This window comes from Rana temporaria, chromosome 1, assembly GCF_905171775.1.
Source record: "Rana temporaria chromosome 1, aRanTem1.1, whole genome shotgun sequence".
Classification (NCBI taxonomy): Eukaryota; Metazoa; Chordata; class Amphibia; order Anura; family Ranidae; genus Rana; species Rana temporaria.
The window spans coordinates 592915251-592930009 of NC_053489.1; the positions used below are offsets into that span (position 1 = coordinate 592915251).

At 37.4% G+C, this 14759-nt stretch overlaps 1 protein-coding gene across 2 annotated transcripts in view; it reads left to right on the forward strand.

Moving 5' to 3' along the window:
• ARAP2 (ArfGAP with RhoGAP domain, ankyrin repeat and PH domain 2) overlaps positions 1-14759 on the forward strand; it is a 481396-nt gene that overhangs the window by 386624 nt on the left and 80013 nt on the right. For both annotated transcript variants that reach the window (XM_040335148.1, XM_040335150.1), the window contains exon 28: positions 13071-13210. In XM_040335148.1, the coding sequence (XP_040191082.1) occupies positions 13071-13210 (140 nt within the window). The remainder of the gene's footprint in view (positions 1-13070; positions 13211-14759) is intronic.

Sequence of the window (14759 nt, forward strand, 5' to 3'; positions counted from 1 at the left end):
AACAAACAATGAACTTTGCTATACGCTAAATGCCATTAATTAGCATGCTAAATGAACCATATACTCTGTACTCTGACTGAAATGTCTTCAGCTCTACTTAGAGAAATATATTCATAATTAGAATATATATATATCTTTATATTCATACACAGACACAGCCATACATATATCTATACATATATATATATATATATATATATATATATATATATATATATATATATACCCACATATCTCTATTTAATTTAGATTACCCAAAAACCATATGGCAACAGATGGCCCCTTGTGGCCAGTTGAGAATATGAGACTCGGCCACACCTACAATAATGGTTTTATGTGTAATCTTTCATTTAAAACTTTTTGGCCTTGCCCTCTGAAATGATATACACCTCTGTGGAAAAAAAAAAAAAACGTTTTAAACTTTCCGTCTCTACAGTTCATATTTTTGGATCCCAGTACATGTAGTCATCACTTGTTCTGGATGTAATAAGTCCATAATAAAAATCATAAGATACCAAACATACAAAAAAAAATTAAGGGGGGAAGAAAACTGGAGGATCCTTGTTCTCAACCGTCCAATAATAATAGTGCGAAAGTCCATAATGTCAATCGGGTCCTGTTTGCCTTGCTTCTGGGACAGCCTTCCATGGCGATTCCAATTGGATACATCATACAGTAATGGCCTTTGGACCACCTTTTTTGGCTTTCTGTGCTTGTACTTTATTAGTGTGGGCAAAGTTAGAGAAGGAAAAACACGAGTACTTTTACGACATATGCCTTCCAATGAATGCTTATCTTGTCATTCTGAGTATTAAGGACCTTTGATTAAAATTGTTATAGATATACTGTGACCTAATCTGAGGCCCTATACCATTGTCATGTGTAACAATTTAACCTTTAGCCCGTCAGCCAGGTAGTCTGATTGCCATCCCCCATCTTTCTTCCTCCATTGTCATATGCCTGCAAGTAACTCTGCCCCGCCTTCTGCGGATTGCCCCTGTGTGTGTGTGTGTGACCCTTCCAGTTTCCAGGGGAATCTTGTTGCCATCGCAACTCACCACAAACTCCTTTTACTGACGCTGTGTTCAGTTATCCCAACCCTGATGGGTTGAAGCCTGGGGGGTGCCCCACTTTGGTGCATATAGCTCCGTCCTTGGCTACCATGTGTAGCTGCTGTATGAGTCCTGCCTTTAGCAGACTAGGGAAGAGGTCATCACTTTAAGAGGTCTCCGTGCAGATTTAGGCAGTGTCATGTAAGCAGACAAAAAATAACTTGATTTCAGAATGTGGATAGGTGTGATGTTACCAGTTACTTGTGGCTTCAGGAATGATTAGACTAAATTACTTAAGTACAATTGTACTATACTCTGTTATTTGCCAATCACTATGAGTCTCACCAGTCCCAGTATATCTATATGATCTTTAAGCATTGCTTTTTGAACTTAGTTATGGCACAAAAAGAAAACTGACCAACATAAAAAAAAATTACCCATGACCACATACATATGATGACTGTCCAATATTAGAACTGTAGAGAGGATACAATGTCACCTATACCAGGAAACTAGTCACATGACTGTTGCTGACTATTGTCATAGTTGGTAATAGCTACAATGTCACACGTTTATATAAAACATTTATCCAGTGTCAAAAGAGAAGAAAAAACTGTTGGAACTTGGTCCCATCCCCAAAATGATATAGGGAAGCTTTAATATTCTATATCAACATTTTTGTTTTGTTTTAACTGTTCTAAATGTTGTCCATATAATGTTACCCCTACTCCCCTCTTTTTTTTTTTTTATTTCACCATAGCAACCTCCAGAATCACCAAAAATAAAGTGATATAGGAAATGAAGAGAAATAGTTTTCCTTAGAAGAAAAAGGAGGAAACAAAAAGTACACCCAAAAGGGTATATACCAAAAAAAGCAAAAACAAAAACAAAAAAAAATTCAGATTCAATGCTGCCCCAACCTTTGTATTGTCAAAGAGCATTGAATATGTATTTTGTTAAACCAAAAAAACAAAATAATTAAAAAAAATAAAAATAAACACAAGTAAACACTAAAAAAAAATAAAAATTGCATTGCTGTTATACAAAAGGCAATGTCCTCTCTGTAGTGATTACCATATTAATTGATTCTCAGTGAAAATTAATTTTCCAGCCCAACAGGCCACAGGAAGTGGTATCAGAGAGAGAAAGAGACCCGGCCCTGTTTAATGAAACAGACCACTAAAAAAAATTTAAATATATTTTAGAATTTAGTTGGGCCTGACTCTAATTAATTCTATTCAAGGATTGTCCTTAAAACAAACATTAAAAAAAAACCGATGTTTTAAGGTCCTCTGTGTTTCACAGTATTTTGATCAGTCTTGGTTTCGATCCTCTGTCCATGTGTGTATTTCTTCCTAAAATACAAAAGTCCAAACCATTAATAACATCTTACTGTACCTCTTCTGAGGAGGTTTATGGGCTAACTGACAGTATATGCTTGCCAGCGGAGGTAATGAGTCTATCACCGTAAGTACAGTGACCCATGTAACTGACTCCCTCCTATATCTGTATGTTAACAAACTAGTTAACAAATTATAGGAAAAACATGGTGGGATTTGTAAGTAGTTGTAAGTACTTACCGTCTAAGAAGACCTCCTGCTGACCTACCCCCTTTACGCATATTACCAGCACATGCGTCAATTTTGGAAGGAGAAAAACAGAGAAATATAGGACCTACTGGATCCATAATATGCCACAAGGTGCAGCATAATGTTTTATGTAGTTTCCAAGTGTCAGAGTGAATGACACTTCACTCTAACCCCAGGAAAGGAGAGAGAAAAACAAAATAAACTTATCTTGTACCTGTGCACAGGGTTTTTATTCGCGAATACATTTAAGTTATAGAAAAAGTATAAATTTAAACTGGTACCAGTATTGAGCTCATTACAAACAAGAGATTGGGGAAGAGAGAGAGAAAACAATTATGAATTCCATAAAAACAGAAAAAAAATCAAAACAAACAAAAAGAAAAAGTCTTGTTTACACATGGACCATTCATACCCTTTCATTCCATGACCCACACAAACACACCTTCGTTTATCTTGAATCCCCTAGCTTTGGTAATTTGCAAATGAATTGCTAGGTGTTTCTGGCCATTGGGAGAATACAAAGGGACCGAATAAGAGAAAAACAAAACCCTATACTTGACCTTTTGTTACGCATATGTACAGCTTTCTGTGATTCACCCTGAAAAAAAAAAACTTGCAGCAAAACAATTATTACTTATCCCACTTTTTTCTTATTTAAAGCCAACAATACAACATTCTTACATGTACCTTGGTAAACTTTGATCTAGTGAAACTAAATGTCCTAGACATCTAGAACCCTTCTAAATTTACTCCATCCATTTTTCAAATTCAAGCCAATAATGTTTCTTTTAAAGGACTGGAATTCTTTCACAAACTCATCCCTTTCCTGTTTCATTTGCCTAATCTCATACTGTAAAGCCTCATTTTGGGCCTTAATATTTGAGGAAGGGATGTATGGATTTGTATTTTCATATTTCTTAGGCTTTTCACCCCAGCGAGGTGAGTACACTTCTACGTCACGCCTCTTTGTTGTATACTGATTTGGTTTTAATATCTTTTCACCAGAAGCTAAACAAAACTGGGAAATGTGTCCGAATAAACCACACGAGAAGCATTTTATCTTTTGTAAAGTATTAAAGCGTCTTTTAACAACTGGTGTGGTTTTAGGCTGAGAACATTCAATGGCTACAACCTGATTAACACCGTTTGCTGTAAGAGAAATGGAGGTTCTTTCAAAAGAGCTCCCATCTTTCAATGAGCTGTTGGCATTATCACCTACTCCAGATGCAGGTACTTTCCTGTTGCAACTAGAAATACTGAAACTTGTTGCATTACAATCTATGGTATGTGTAGATTGTACCGTCTGCACTGTGCTGGAAGATGCAGATAATTGTTCACATTTACTGTCTTCAGCATTCAGCCCCTGTATTGTTGGCTGCTGGTGGCTAGAATTGGTATTTGTCATAGAAACTCTTGGAGTACTGATTTTACTTTTGGCAATTTCTAGATCTTGCTTGAGAGAAATGGTCTGCAATAATAATGACCTACAATTGTTGGCTAACCAAAATGCAGCAAAAATTAGTGCGGTCTTACCCTCACGTTTGCTGTATTTTCTCTCTGTAAGTTTTATATTTACATACTCTTGTGCATGGTGCCATGGGCTTTTGGATTCCTCCATTGTCCTTATTATCTCTGCGCTATTTTTAACTTTAGCCATCCTGGCCATCAATTTCTCCATGATTAAAAGTTCAGTGGTGATACAATAATACACCACAGAGCCGACTATCAAAGTCTAGAACTTAGAATTTGCCCCAGAGTGCAGATACCAGTTTTAACATAACACTACTATCTTCACAGAATGAAGTCTACACCGAAACAAAAGGGCTAAGATCCACACCCACGGAACAATAGGTTTGCTTTAGGTGCACAATGGGAATGTAAACACAGCTATGTTTACCCCAATATTTGCTACACCCAATTCAGTTTAAAAAAAAACCAAAAACAAATCTCCCACCAACTTAGATTATTAAATTATTAGTACTTGGTAGGGTTTATCCTTAAAAAAAAAAAAAAATTCAAGGTATAAAATACAGTATGCTAAATGCACCTTATTTTATCCTAATAATCTTTTGCAGAAATTAGTTTCAGTTGCAAGCCTTCCACAGTCTTGTACTTTAACTAACAACAATGAGAATATTACTACTTGTAACTTTACACCGTTAGCAATAACACCTAAGTAAAAAAAAAAATCTTTTGTAGATTTCCAATGTCCTCCAAATTCAAATTTTAGTGGACATACGATTTAAATAAAACAAAAACTTGTTGGATTCTTTGAACAACAAACGTCCAGACCACTATTTCAGTGTCTTTCTACAGACAACAGACAACCAGCACGTTTCTGTGTCTTAAACAAAATTGTATAAATTGCGAAAAAATAATAATCATTTATTTTTTTCCACAAACCCAATGACCCACTCTTTCAGTGTGTCAAAGCTGTTTCTATCCCGGTATCTCCTCCCCAATTAAATGGTACATCCAAGATACATTATGATTTTGGGATATTAATGAAACACAAAAAAAAAAAAAATCAAATAACCTTAGAAAATATTAACATATATTTTCCCTAGCTAGGATAGGATAAACTGACTCAGTTTGAACTCCTACTAACCTTAAAAATAACTCGTGGGTAAGCTGACTCAGCTTGAATCCCTTAGTAAAAAAAACTTGTGGTGTATATTGTCTCCTAATACCCACTAAAAAAAACTAAAATATTTACTTATATGTTCCCTAGATAGGATTGGATAAGTTGACTCAACTTGAATTCCTCCTACTAAGCTTTAATCTCTAATACACAATATTCTGCTATTATATTAAATACTTCCAGTCTGTACATATTTCTGTGGTCGCCACTGTTGCTTTTAGTAATTGTATATTTAAGAATTAATATCTCGCATATATGATATATGGTTAAAAATATGAGAGTTCAATTGTCAGAGTGAAAGTTTCAACATAACACATTTATTAGAGCTTATACAAAGTCTAATCTAACACACAGAACCTATCTATAGTCTCAAAACTCAGATCGTAGGTTAAAATACATACATTTACATGAAGGAATACAGAGTATATTCCTCTAAAACCTTAGATTACCAGCATGGGCAGTTGCTACAAGTAATTATCACATAGTTACCGTTTTAAGACCCAGGCCTGTAGGCCAGCTCTCTATCAAGACATCCTTCCATCAAGTGATGGTTCCATAAAAAGTGACCCCATCAATCTGTGCCGTGGAGTATATCTTTCTAAGCTGATGTCCCATTGGTTGGCCTAGCTAGCATCACGATTGGAGGACTGACTACATAAGTCAGCCCCCTTTCATGCAAATCCTGATGACTATAATTTTCCCAAGGTTAACAGGGTGTGGCTATCTTGATTGAACATCCCAGCATGGGGTCCATCACATACGGTAGTTTAATTCACTGGCTCCACAATGTCTGTTAACAAACAATGAACTTTGCTATACGCTAAATGCCATTAATTAGCATGCTAAATGAACCATATACTCTGTACTCTGACTGAAATGTCTTCAGCTCTACTTAGAGAAATATATTCATAATTAGAATATATATATATCTTTATATTCATACACAGACACAGCCATACATATATCTATACATATATATATATATATATATATATATATATATATATATATATATACCCACATATCTCTATTTAATTTAGATTACCCAAAAACCATATGGCAACAAAGGGTACGGGATGGTAGGCGTGGACCCTTCCTGTTCCAAATAAATTGGGTAATCTTACCCTGAAAAGACTTCAAATGACTCTTTTTTATCGGTATAGGTAATGACCGAAAAAGATACAAAAGTTTAGGAAGAAGAGTCATCTTGACAGAATTAATTCTGCCAATCCAGCCAATATCTTGAGTGCCCCAGTCATTTAAATCCTTCTCAAGTTTCCTAAACATAGGGGGGTAATTGGCTGAATACAAATCTTGAATATCACGTCCAACTTTTCTGTACTTGACTTTGTTCCAAGGATTCTGATTCGGACTAGTAGGTGTGTTTCTTTTGGTAGATAGTTGTTGATGTGGAGTAGTGTCCATATCTGGTCCGAGAGAGATAATTTTCAGATCCATTAAAAGTTTTTCTCCTTCTTGGAAATTACGTACAACATGATGTCTGCCATTATAATAAAATTTCAAGGCGAATGGAAAGGCCCACTTATATTTGATGTCATTGTTAATGAGGGCAGATAACAATGGTTTCATCGCTCTCCTTCTCTGAATGGTGTAAGGTGAGATGTCGGAGAATATTTGTATTTTAGCACCTTGGTATAGAAGATTCTCCTGTTGTCTAGATTTTTTCATAACGATTTTGGAGACGGGTATAGATGGAAGTAGAATTTTTATAATGTCCTGTATTGCTGAGTGTACGTCTATAATGGATTCAGGAAGACCTCTGACCCTGAAGTTATCTCTCCTCGAACGGTTTTCCAAAGCATCTATTCTATCCTGAGCAGCTTCAAGTTGTTCTTGCATGAATTGTAGGTGGTCAGCATTTTGCTCAATTCTTGAAGCATTAATATCCAGTTTACGTTCTATAGATTCGATCCTGTTGCCAAAACATTGAAAGTCAGCTTTAATGTCCTTAGTGATTTTCTCAGCGGTTTGAGTCAAACCCCTGTCCAACATTTCAGAAATTCTGTTATACATATCGGCAACATTGAAGGAAGCTTCATGAGCATGTTCAGTGTTTGCACCCGTATGTAAAGGGTTCAGAGAGGGGGCCACAATAGGAGGTAAGTGGTCAGCCATTGTAGGTACTATTCCTTCCCTAGCCACAGAAGAATATAAAGCAGTATGTGCAGCAGAGTCCAAGGAAAGTGGCGATGAGGTGAACAGCAATTGAGATGATGTTTGTATGCCAGAGACAGAATCTCCAACTAGTGCCAGTTCGTTTACATGAGAAGGAGTGTCCATATCATAAAAAGACTTGTCGATGACTATTCTTATTATTTTTTTTGCCTTGTTTCCCCTTCATGTATTCGGATGTGCAATAAAGCTTTCACACCCACAGGTGTTAAATCGTTATATACTGTAGAAGTAGCAGTCCTTCAACACTTCAATATCATTTATCAACCAGGGTGTCTCATTTTAAAGGTCAATCCAAATCCAGGCTACAGTATCTATGTTCAGTTAAAAAAAATTAAAAAGTTCAGCTGTAGGTGAATTCCTCATATATCATGTAGTATGTATGTGTCATACATGTGGATAGGAATATCAAAAACTGTATCTGTCATCGACAACCATCAGACGGTGATTCGGAAGACCTCTTTAAGTCGCCATCATATAAAAAGCCTGAATGTCAGTCTCCAGAGGATGATTTAATGAGTCAAGAAAGTCAATCTCAGTTGTATATGCCACACTATAAGATATCTGCGGTAATATACTTGTTGGCCACAAGATGGCGGTGTTACATTCGCAGTTGTATTTCATATGAAATCTGTGGTAATAAACTCGCAGGCCACAAGATGGCGGCGTCACCTCCGCAGTTGAATTATATATGAAGATTGTGGTAATAAACTTGCAGGCCACAAGATGGCGGTATCACCTCCGCAGTTGAATTACATATGAAGTCTGTGGCAATATACTTACAGGCCACAAGATGGCGGTGTCACCTCTGCAGTTTAATTATAAAATGAAGTCCGTGGTAATAAATTGGCAGGCCACAAGATGGCGATGTCACTCCGGCAGTTATATCATAAACTGCGTCAGAGGGTCCGGTAACGAAAGCGGGCGCCTCCTCAAGACACCGGTCGGGTGATTGCTCTGGGTATCCCTCGCAGAGCGGAGCGTCATAGGTGGGAGTGAGTTGGCAACCGATCTATCCGCCGTCCCCGCACTTCTCGAGCGCGGTGTTGTCCTCGGTGATCAAGGCCCCAAGATGGCGGCAGAGCCCCAGTGCAGGATTAGGCCCCGGTTCACACCGCAAGGTATGTAGACTCCCCGGACACTCAAAAAGAGTACCGTGCCGTACAGGTAGAGTTCCGGGCACAGGATGAGGTATTTGGGGTGCTGTAATTACAAAGCAGGCGTTAGATGGCTACCGATCCTATCAGTTCAGACGGAGCTCATCTAAAGAACGTCCAGCGCCATCCTCGTCCAGCCACGCCCCCTCGCACAGCAAATATTTTAATAAATAGACCCTCAAGTGTCGATTTCTTGGTGCCAAAAACTGCTAATGCATTATAAAGAGATACACATATACAAATATTTGACTTTACTGACAGATATTGTGCAGCATTCTTATAGAAATTGGCAGTTTAGAGTAGGAAAGACAAATTGGGGAGTCATGAAGTAGCAATATTTCCCAGTAAAACTGAATAAATAATAATGCAGAATAAAAGTGATGAGCCAATGGCTGAAAAGTGGTTATTGGTCCCAGAAAGCCTGTATTACATAAGCCCCCTAGTTGCTACTGTTACATGCACCAAATATCCAGGATGCACATTCCCTGCATTCATTTAAAAGTCACATGTTTATGTAAAAACGTTGTACCTGACAGTAAAAAAGACCATATAAGATTCAATTATAAACTCAGCGATGATTTAATAGGTCTTAGTCCTTGAAACATTTCCACTGTGACTGCCTAGAATATATCAGCATTTCAGGCACGTAAAGATCAATGAATATAACACAGGCCCGCTTAAACGTTCTTTCTGGGATTATTAAAAACTTCAAGCTGTTTGAAGAACAAAAATCCATTGTTACTATAATGTCCGTCAAGATGTGATATCATCTTTTAAATGAATTTGTGATGACAGATACAGGAAAAGCTGCACGTCTAACAGAGATAAGTCATATACAGTATATTTCACACGGAGACACATGGGACTATGTCAATTATTGTGGACACGCGAAGCATAGTAAATTGATCTGGAGAGAAATCCAATAGCTTTTTATGTCCAGGAAGGTGTATATTTTTGCCTGTATGTGACTATAAATTGGATTTGTTCCACTTAAGGTCTTGTGCCTTCCATTAGATCAATTGGGAGTGATCAGAAGATATACTGTCCAACTGGAGTGTTAATAATCTGAGAAATAGAATGTAACATATGTAGAGAACGATGCTGAAAAATGTTTAAGCGAGAAACTGCTCATTATAACGTGTTGTTAGAGCTGGTGTAAGTGTGCAGTAGATTGTGTACAAAGCATAATTAGCACTTTATTCCTGTGTATGAATTGTTTTGCAGTGTTATTCTATAAATATGAGTATGGCTGGTGATAGGTTTCTGATCTGTTTCAGTGAGAGATGACAGCTTTCTAATTTGGCCTTCTGGACTCAGTATGGGGAGGAATGGTGTTTTTTTATATACTGTATGTATACAAAGATACTTGATTTGCATAATATCACTAATGTAAGCTATTGATTAAAAATACAACTTTTTCATCTATATATGTACATGAGGGCAATTTATATGTTACCGGCCACTCACAATACAAGTCTATTAGTCAGATGAATAACTAATTAGTGTTGAGTAAAGCTTTAAAACTTAAAGGCCTCATACACACGACCAAGGAACTCGTCGGAAAAGACACATCGTTTTCCTCGACGAGTTCCTTATCAGGCTTGTTGAGAAACTCGACAAGCTTTCTTTGCGTACACACTGTCAAGACCAAATCTCGTCGTTCAGGGGAAGTTCGATTCCACTGGCACAACCCTTGGGGCTGCTTTTGCCAATCTCATGTTACTGCGTGTTAAGTAAAAGTTTGGTAAGAGACGATTTGCACTTTTCAGTCTGTTACAGCGTGACAAATGTGCTATCTCCATTATAAACGCTACTTTTACCGAAGGTGCGCTCCCGTCTCATACTTTATTCTGAGCATGCGCGGGTTTCTTAGCATACACACGATCATGTTTCTCGTTGAAAACCAGCCCGACGAGGAACACGACAAGGAAATTGACACTCCCGTTGAGGAAAAAGAGAACTTGTTCTCTTTTTTCCTCATCGAGTTCCTTGACAGTTTTCTCAATGAAAAACATACACACGACCGTTTTCCTCGGCAAAAAAGCTCTGCCACCAAGTTTCTTAATGGATTCTGTCGAGGAAAACGGTTGTGTGTACGAGGCAAAGAGTTATACGCTAAACTAAAGCTATACTGCAAAAATAACTTTTCAAATTTTTCATCCTTATGGAGACCTTGCATCAAACACTATTTACCCCCTGGTTTGGACTGTTCACTAATAGGTTATAATATCTACCCTGCTACTATGATTACCTTCACCTGATTCTCTAACCATTGGTCCCCCTGGACATTTCTTTCTCTCTTCCCTCTGTTCCCTATCCCCTCTACTAGGTTTATTTGTGTTAAAAGGGTTGTAAAGGTAAACATTTTTCTTCCTAAATAGCTTCCTTTACCTTAGTGCAGTCCTCCTTCACTTACCTCATCCTTCAATTTTGCTTTTAAATGTCCTTATTTCTTCTGAGAAATCATCACTTCCTGTTCTTCTGTCTGTAACTCCACATAGTAATGCAAGGCTTTCTCCCTGGTGTGGAGTGTCGTGCTCGCCCCCTCTCTTGGACTACAGGAGAGTCAGGACGCTCTCTAAGTTGCAGATACAGAAAGGAGCTGTGTGTTAATGGGCATCCTGACTCTCCTGTATTCCAGGGGAGGGGTCGAGCACGACACTCCACACGAGGGAGAAAGCCTCGCATTACGGTGTGTAGTTACAGACAGAAGAACAGGAAGTGAGGATTTCTCAGAAGAAATAAGGACATTTAAAAGCAAAATCGAAGGATGAGGTAAGTGAAGGAGGACTGCACTAAGGTGAAGGAAGCTATTTAGGAAAAAAAATTACCTTTACAACCCCTTTAATTATCTTATATACCAACTGTAATAGAAGATGTTGATATAAGGAAAGATGGGATGGACAGCCGCACTCCAAAAAAAACATAAGGTTGTCTTTATTGTAAAAAATTTATAAAAAATGCACTACAAAACAAGCAGAACACAGGGAAAACAGCCTACACGTTTCACACTCCGATTAGTGCTTATTCATGGCTAGAAGATGCTTTGAGTGGTTGGGATTTTTGACCTTTGCACCAGATAAAGCCAAGCCAAGAGAAGGAACTTGGCCCTGGTTTAGCCTAATTTATTCCCCCAGCTATTCTACAACACATTGAGGTTGATTTACTAAAGGCAAATCCACTTTGCACTTCAAGTGCACTGAAAGTGCACTTGGAAGTGCAGTTGCCGTAGATCTGAGGGGAAGATCTGAAATGAGGGGAAGCTCTGCTGATTTTTTCATCCAATCATGTGCAAGCTAAAATGCTGTTTTTTATTTTCCTTGCATGTCCCCCTCGCATCTACAGTGACTGCATTTGCAAGGGCACGTGCAGTGCTCTTGTAGTGCAAAGTGGATTTGCCTTTCTTAAATAACCCACATTAACTTTATATTTATTTATAGGTTCATTCAATTATATTCTCTTCATAGATCAAATAATTATATTGTATTATTTCAATCAACTTAATTTCTCAATTACTTGTCGTCAAATAGCTGCCATGAAGCTATAATTATGACACTTGGGGGGTTATTTACACATATTTACACATATTTGCAAAGTGCACTTGAAATTGCACTGAAAGTGCACTTGGAAGTGCAGTCTCTGTAGATCCAAGGGGGATATGCAAGGGCAATAAAAAACAGCATTTTAGCTTGCACATGCTTGGATGATAAAATCATTTCAGATCTACTCTTCAAATTTACAGCGACTTTCAGTGCAATTTCAAATGCACTTAGCACTTGTAGTGCAAGGTGGATTTGCCTTTAGTAAATAACCCTGATTGAGTCTTCAATATAATATATTACAAGCAGAGCACTAAGCAGATTTCAAAAGCACAAATAACTTACAGTACTTGGTTTTAGTCATACCATTTGTTCTTAAGTATTTTGCCAGCATATTTTTCACTGATAAAGTACAGTTTAAAGTTAATGCAGCAAATGTTCTTGCGTTTAGCAGTATAACAGCAATTAAAGAAAAATGTCAGTTGAGTGAGCTTTAACCTGCAAAGTCTTGAGGTCGCCTCTAATTATGCCTTTGTGCTTTTGTCGCTGTTTAAATGCACTTTCTGAAGCAATAGTTTTTACTTAAAAATCTGAAAGTCTACTCTCAATTTATCCTATTTTAGATCTACCAAATTTATAAGGTAGATGCTTTTCTTTAGCGATCTGCTCACTTTATATACAGAAAAGTAGCTTTTTTGCTACTTAATTGTTTGTAAAGTTAAAGAAGATTGTTCAATCAGATTGTAAGCTATAACGCCAGCAGTCCTAACTGGACTCTTCTGACTTTAGCAATGAGTTTCCTAGATAGCATTAGTAGTTTGCTGAATGAATTGACTTGTTGCCTAAAGCTGTTTAATAAATTGATATTGTAATTCAGCTCTTTTTTTTTATCTTTGTAGATAAAAATCCTTCTCGGCACATTCAGTCAGGGAACATGAAATACAAAGAAGATTCATCCAAACTTCTCTCCGGAAATAAGTTTCAAGAGAGATATTTTGTTTTGAGAGAAAGGAAGCTTCTTATCTACAAAGACATAAAGGTAGAATTATTTCAACAATTTGGGTTGTGCTGGAAATACTTTATTCATTTTTAACACCCATCTAAGCTCTCTCTAAGTACATTTGTTATGCTCTGTGGACAGGTTTTATATACAATATATATAGCTGCATCTGTAAATGGTACTAAAGTGTTTTAGCAATTGAACTGATGTACTATAGAAATGGTATAGTTTTTTTTTTATTGTCATAGTGGTAAACATATTCATTATACAATCATGTTTTTATATAGCATTATGACATGCAGTCACTGATTATATAACACTAGAGTTAAATTGGACCTCGTAATATAATATATATATACAGTACAGACCAAAAGTTTGGACACACCTTCTCATTCAAAGAGTTTTCTTTATTTTCATGACTATGAAAATTGTAGATTCACACTGAAGGCATCAAAACTATGAATTAACACATGTGGAATTATACATAACAAAAAAGTGTGAAACAACTGAAAATATATTTCATATTCTAGGTTCTTCAAAGTAGCCACCTTTTGCAGCAGACACATCTCTAGAACTGTTAAGAGGAGACTGTGTGAATCAGGCCTTCATGGTAGAATATCTGCTAGGAAACCACTGCTAAAGAAAGGCAACAAGCAGAAGAGACTTGTTTGGGCTAAAGAACACAAGGAATGGACATTAGACCAGTGGAAATCTGTGCTTTGGTCTGATGAGTCCAAACTTGAGATCTTTGGTTCCAACCCCTGTGTCTTTGTGCGACGCAGTAAAGGTGAACGGATGGACTCATGCTTGGTTCCCACCGTGAAGCATGGAGGAGGAGGTGTGATGGTGTGGGGGTGCTTTGCTGGTGACACTTTTGGGGATTTATTCAAAATTGAAGGCATACTGAACCAGCATGGCTACCACAGCATCTTGCAGCGGCATGCTATTCCATCCGGTTTGCGTTTAGTTGGACCATCATTTATTTTTCAACAGGACAATGACCCCAAACACACCTCCAGGCTGTGTAAGGGCTATTTGACCAAGAAGGAGAGTGATGGGGTGCTACCTCTTGAAGCTCATCAAGAGAATGCCAAGAGTGTGCAAAGCAGTAATCAAAGCAAAAGGTGGCTACTTTGAAGAACCTAGAATATGAAATATATTTTCAGTTGTTTCACACTTTTTTGTTATGTATAATTCCACATGTGTTAAATCATAGTTTTGATGCCTTTAGTGTGAATCTACAATTTTCATCCAATTAATCTATACCAGACATATATCCTAGAGTATATGAGGGTCTACTGTAGATGTCAATGGAGGAACCCCATGCAAAAATAAAATGTAATTTGGTTCCTTTCCCCCTCCTTTTGGTATGAGTTTAATGGTAACCCCACTCAAAAAGCAAGAGGTCCCCCAAAATATCCATATCAGACCCTTATCCAAGCATGCAACCTGGAATACACTCAATTTGCAATAGAAAAACTTGGCCAGGTACTGTGACTGCGATGTTCTCTCCAAAGTGTGATATGATAAGCCAGTGTGTGACTTATTTCATCAGGCTCCATTTATAACTGAACTTTCATTTCTGGGT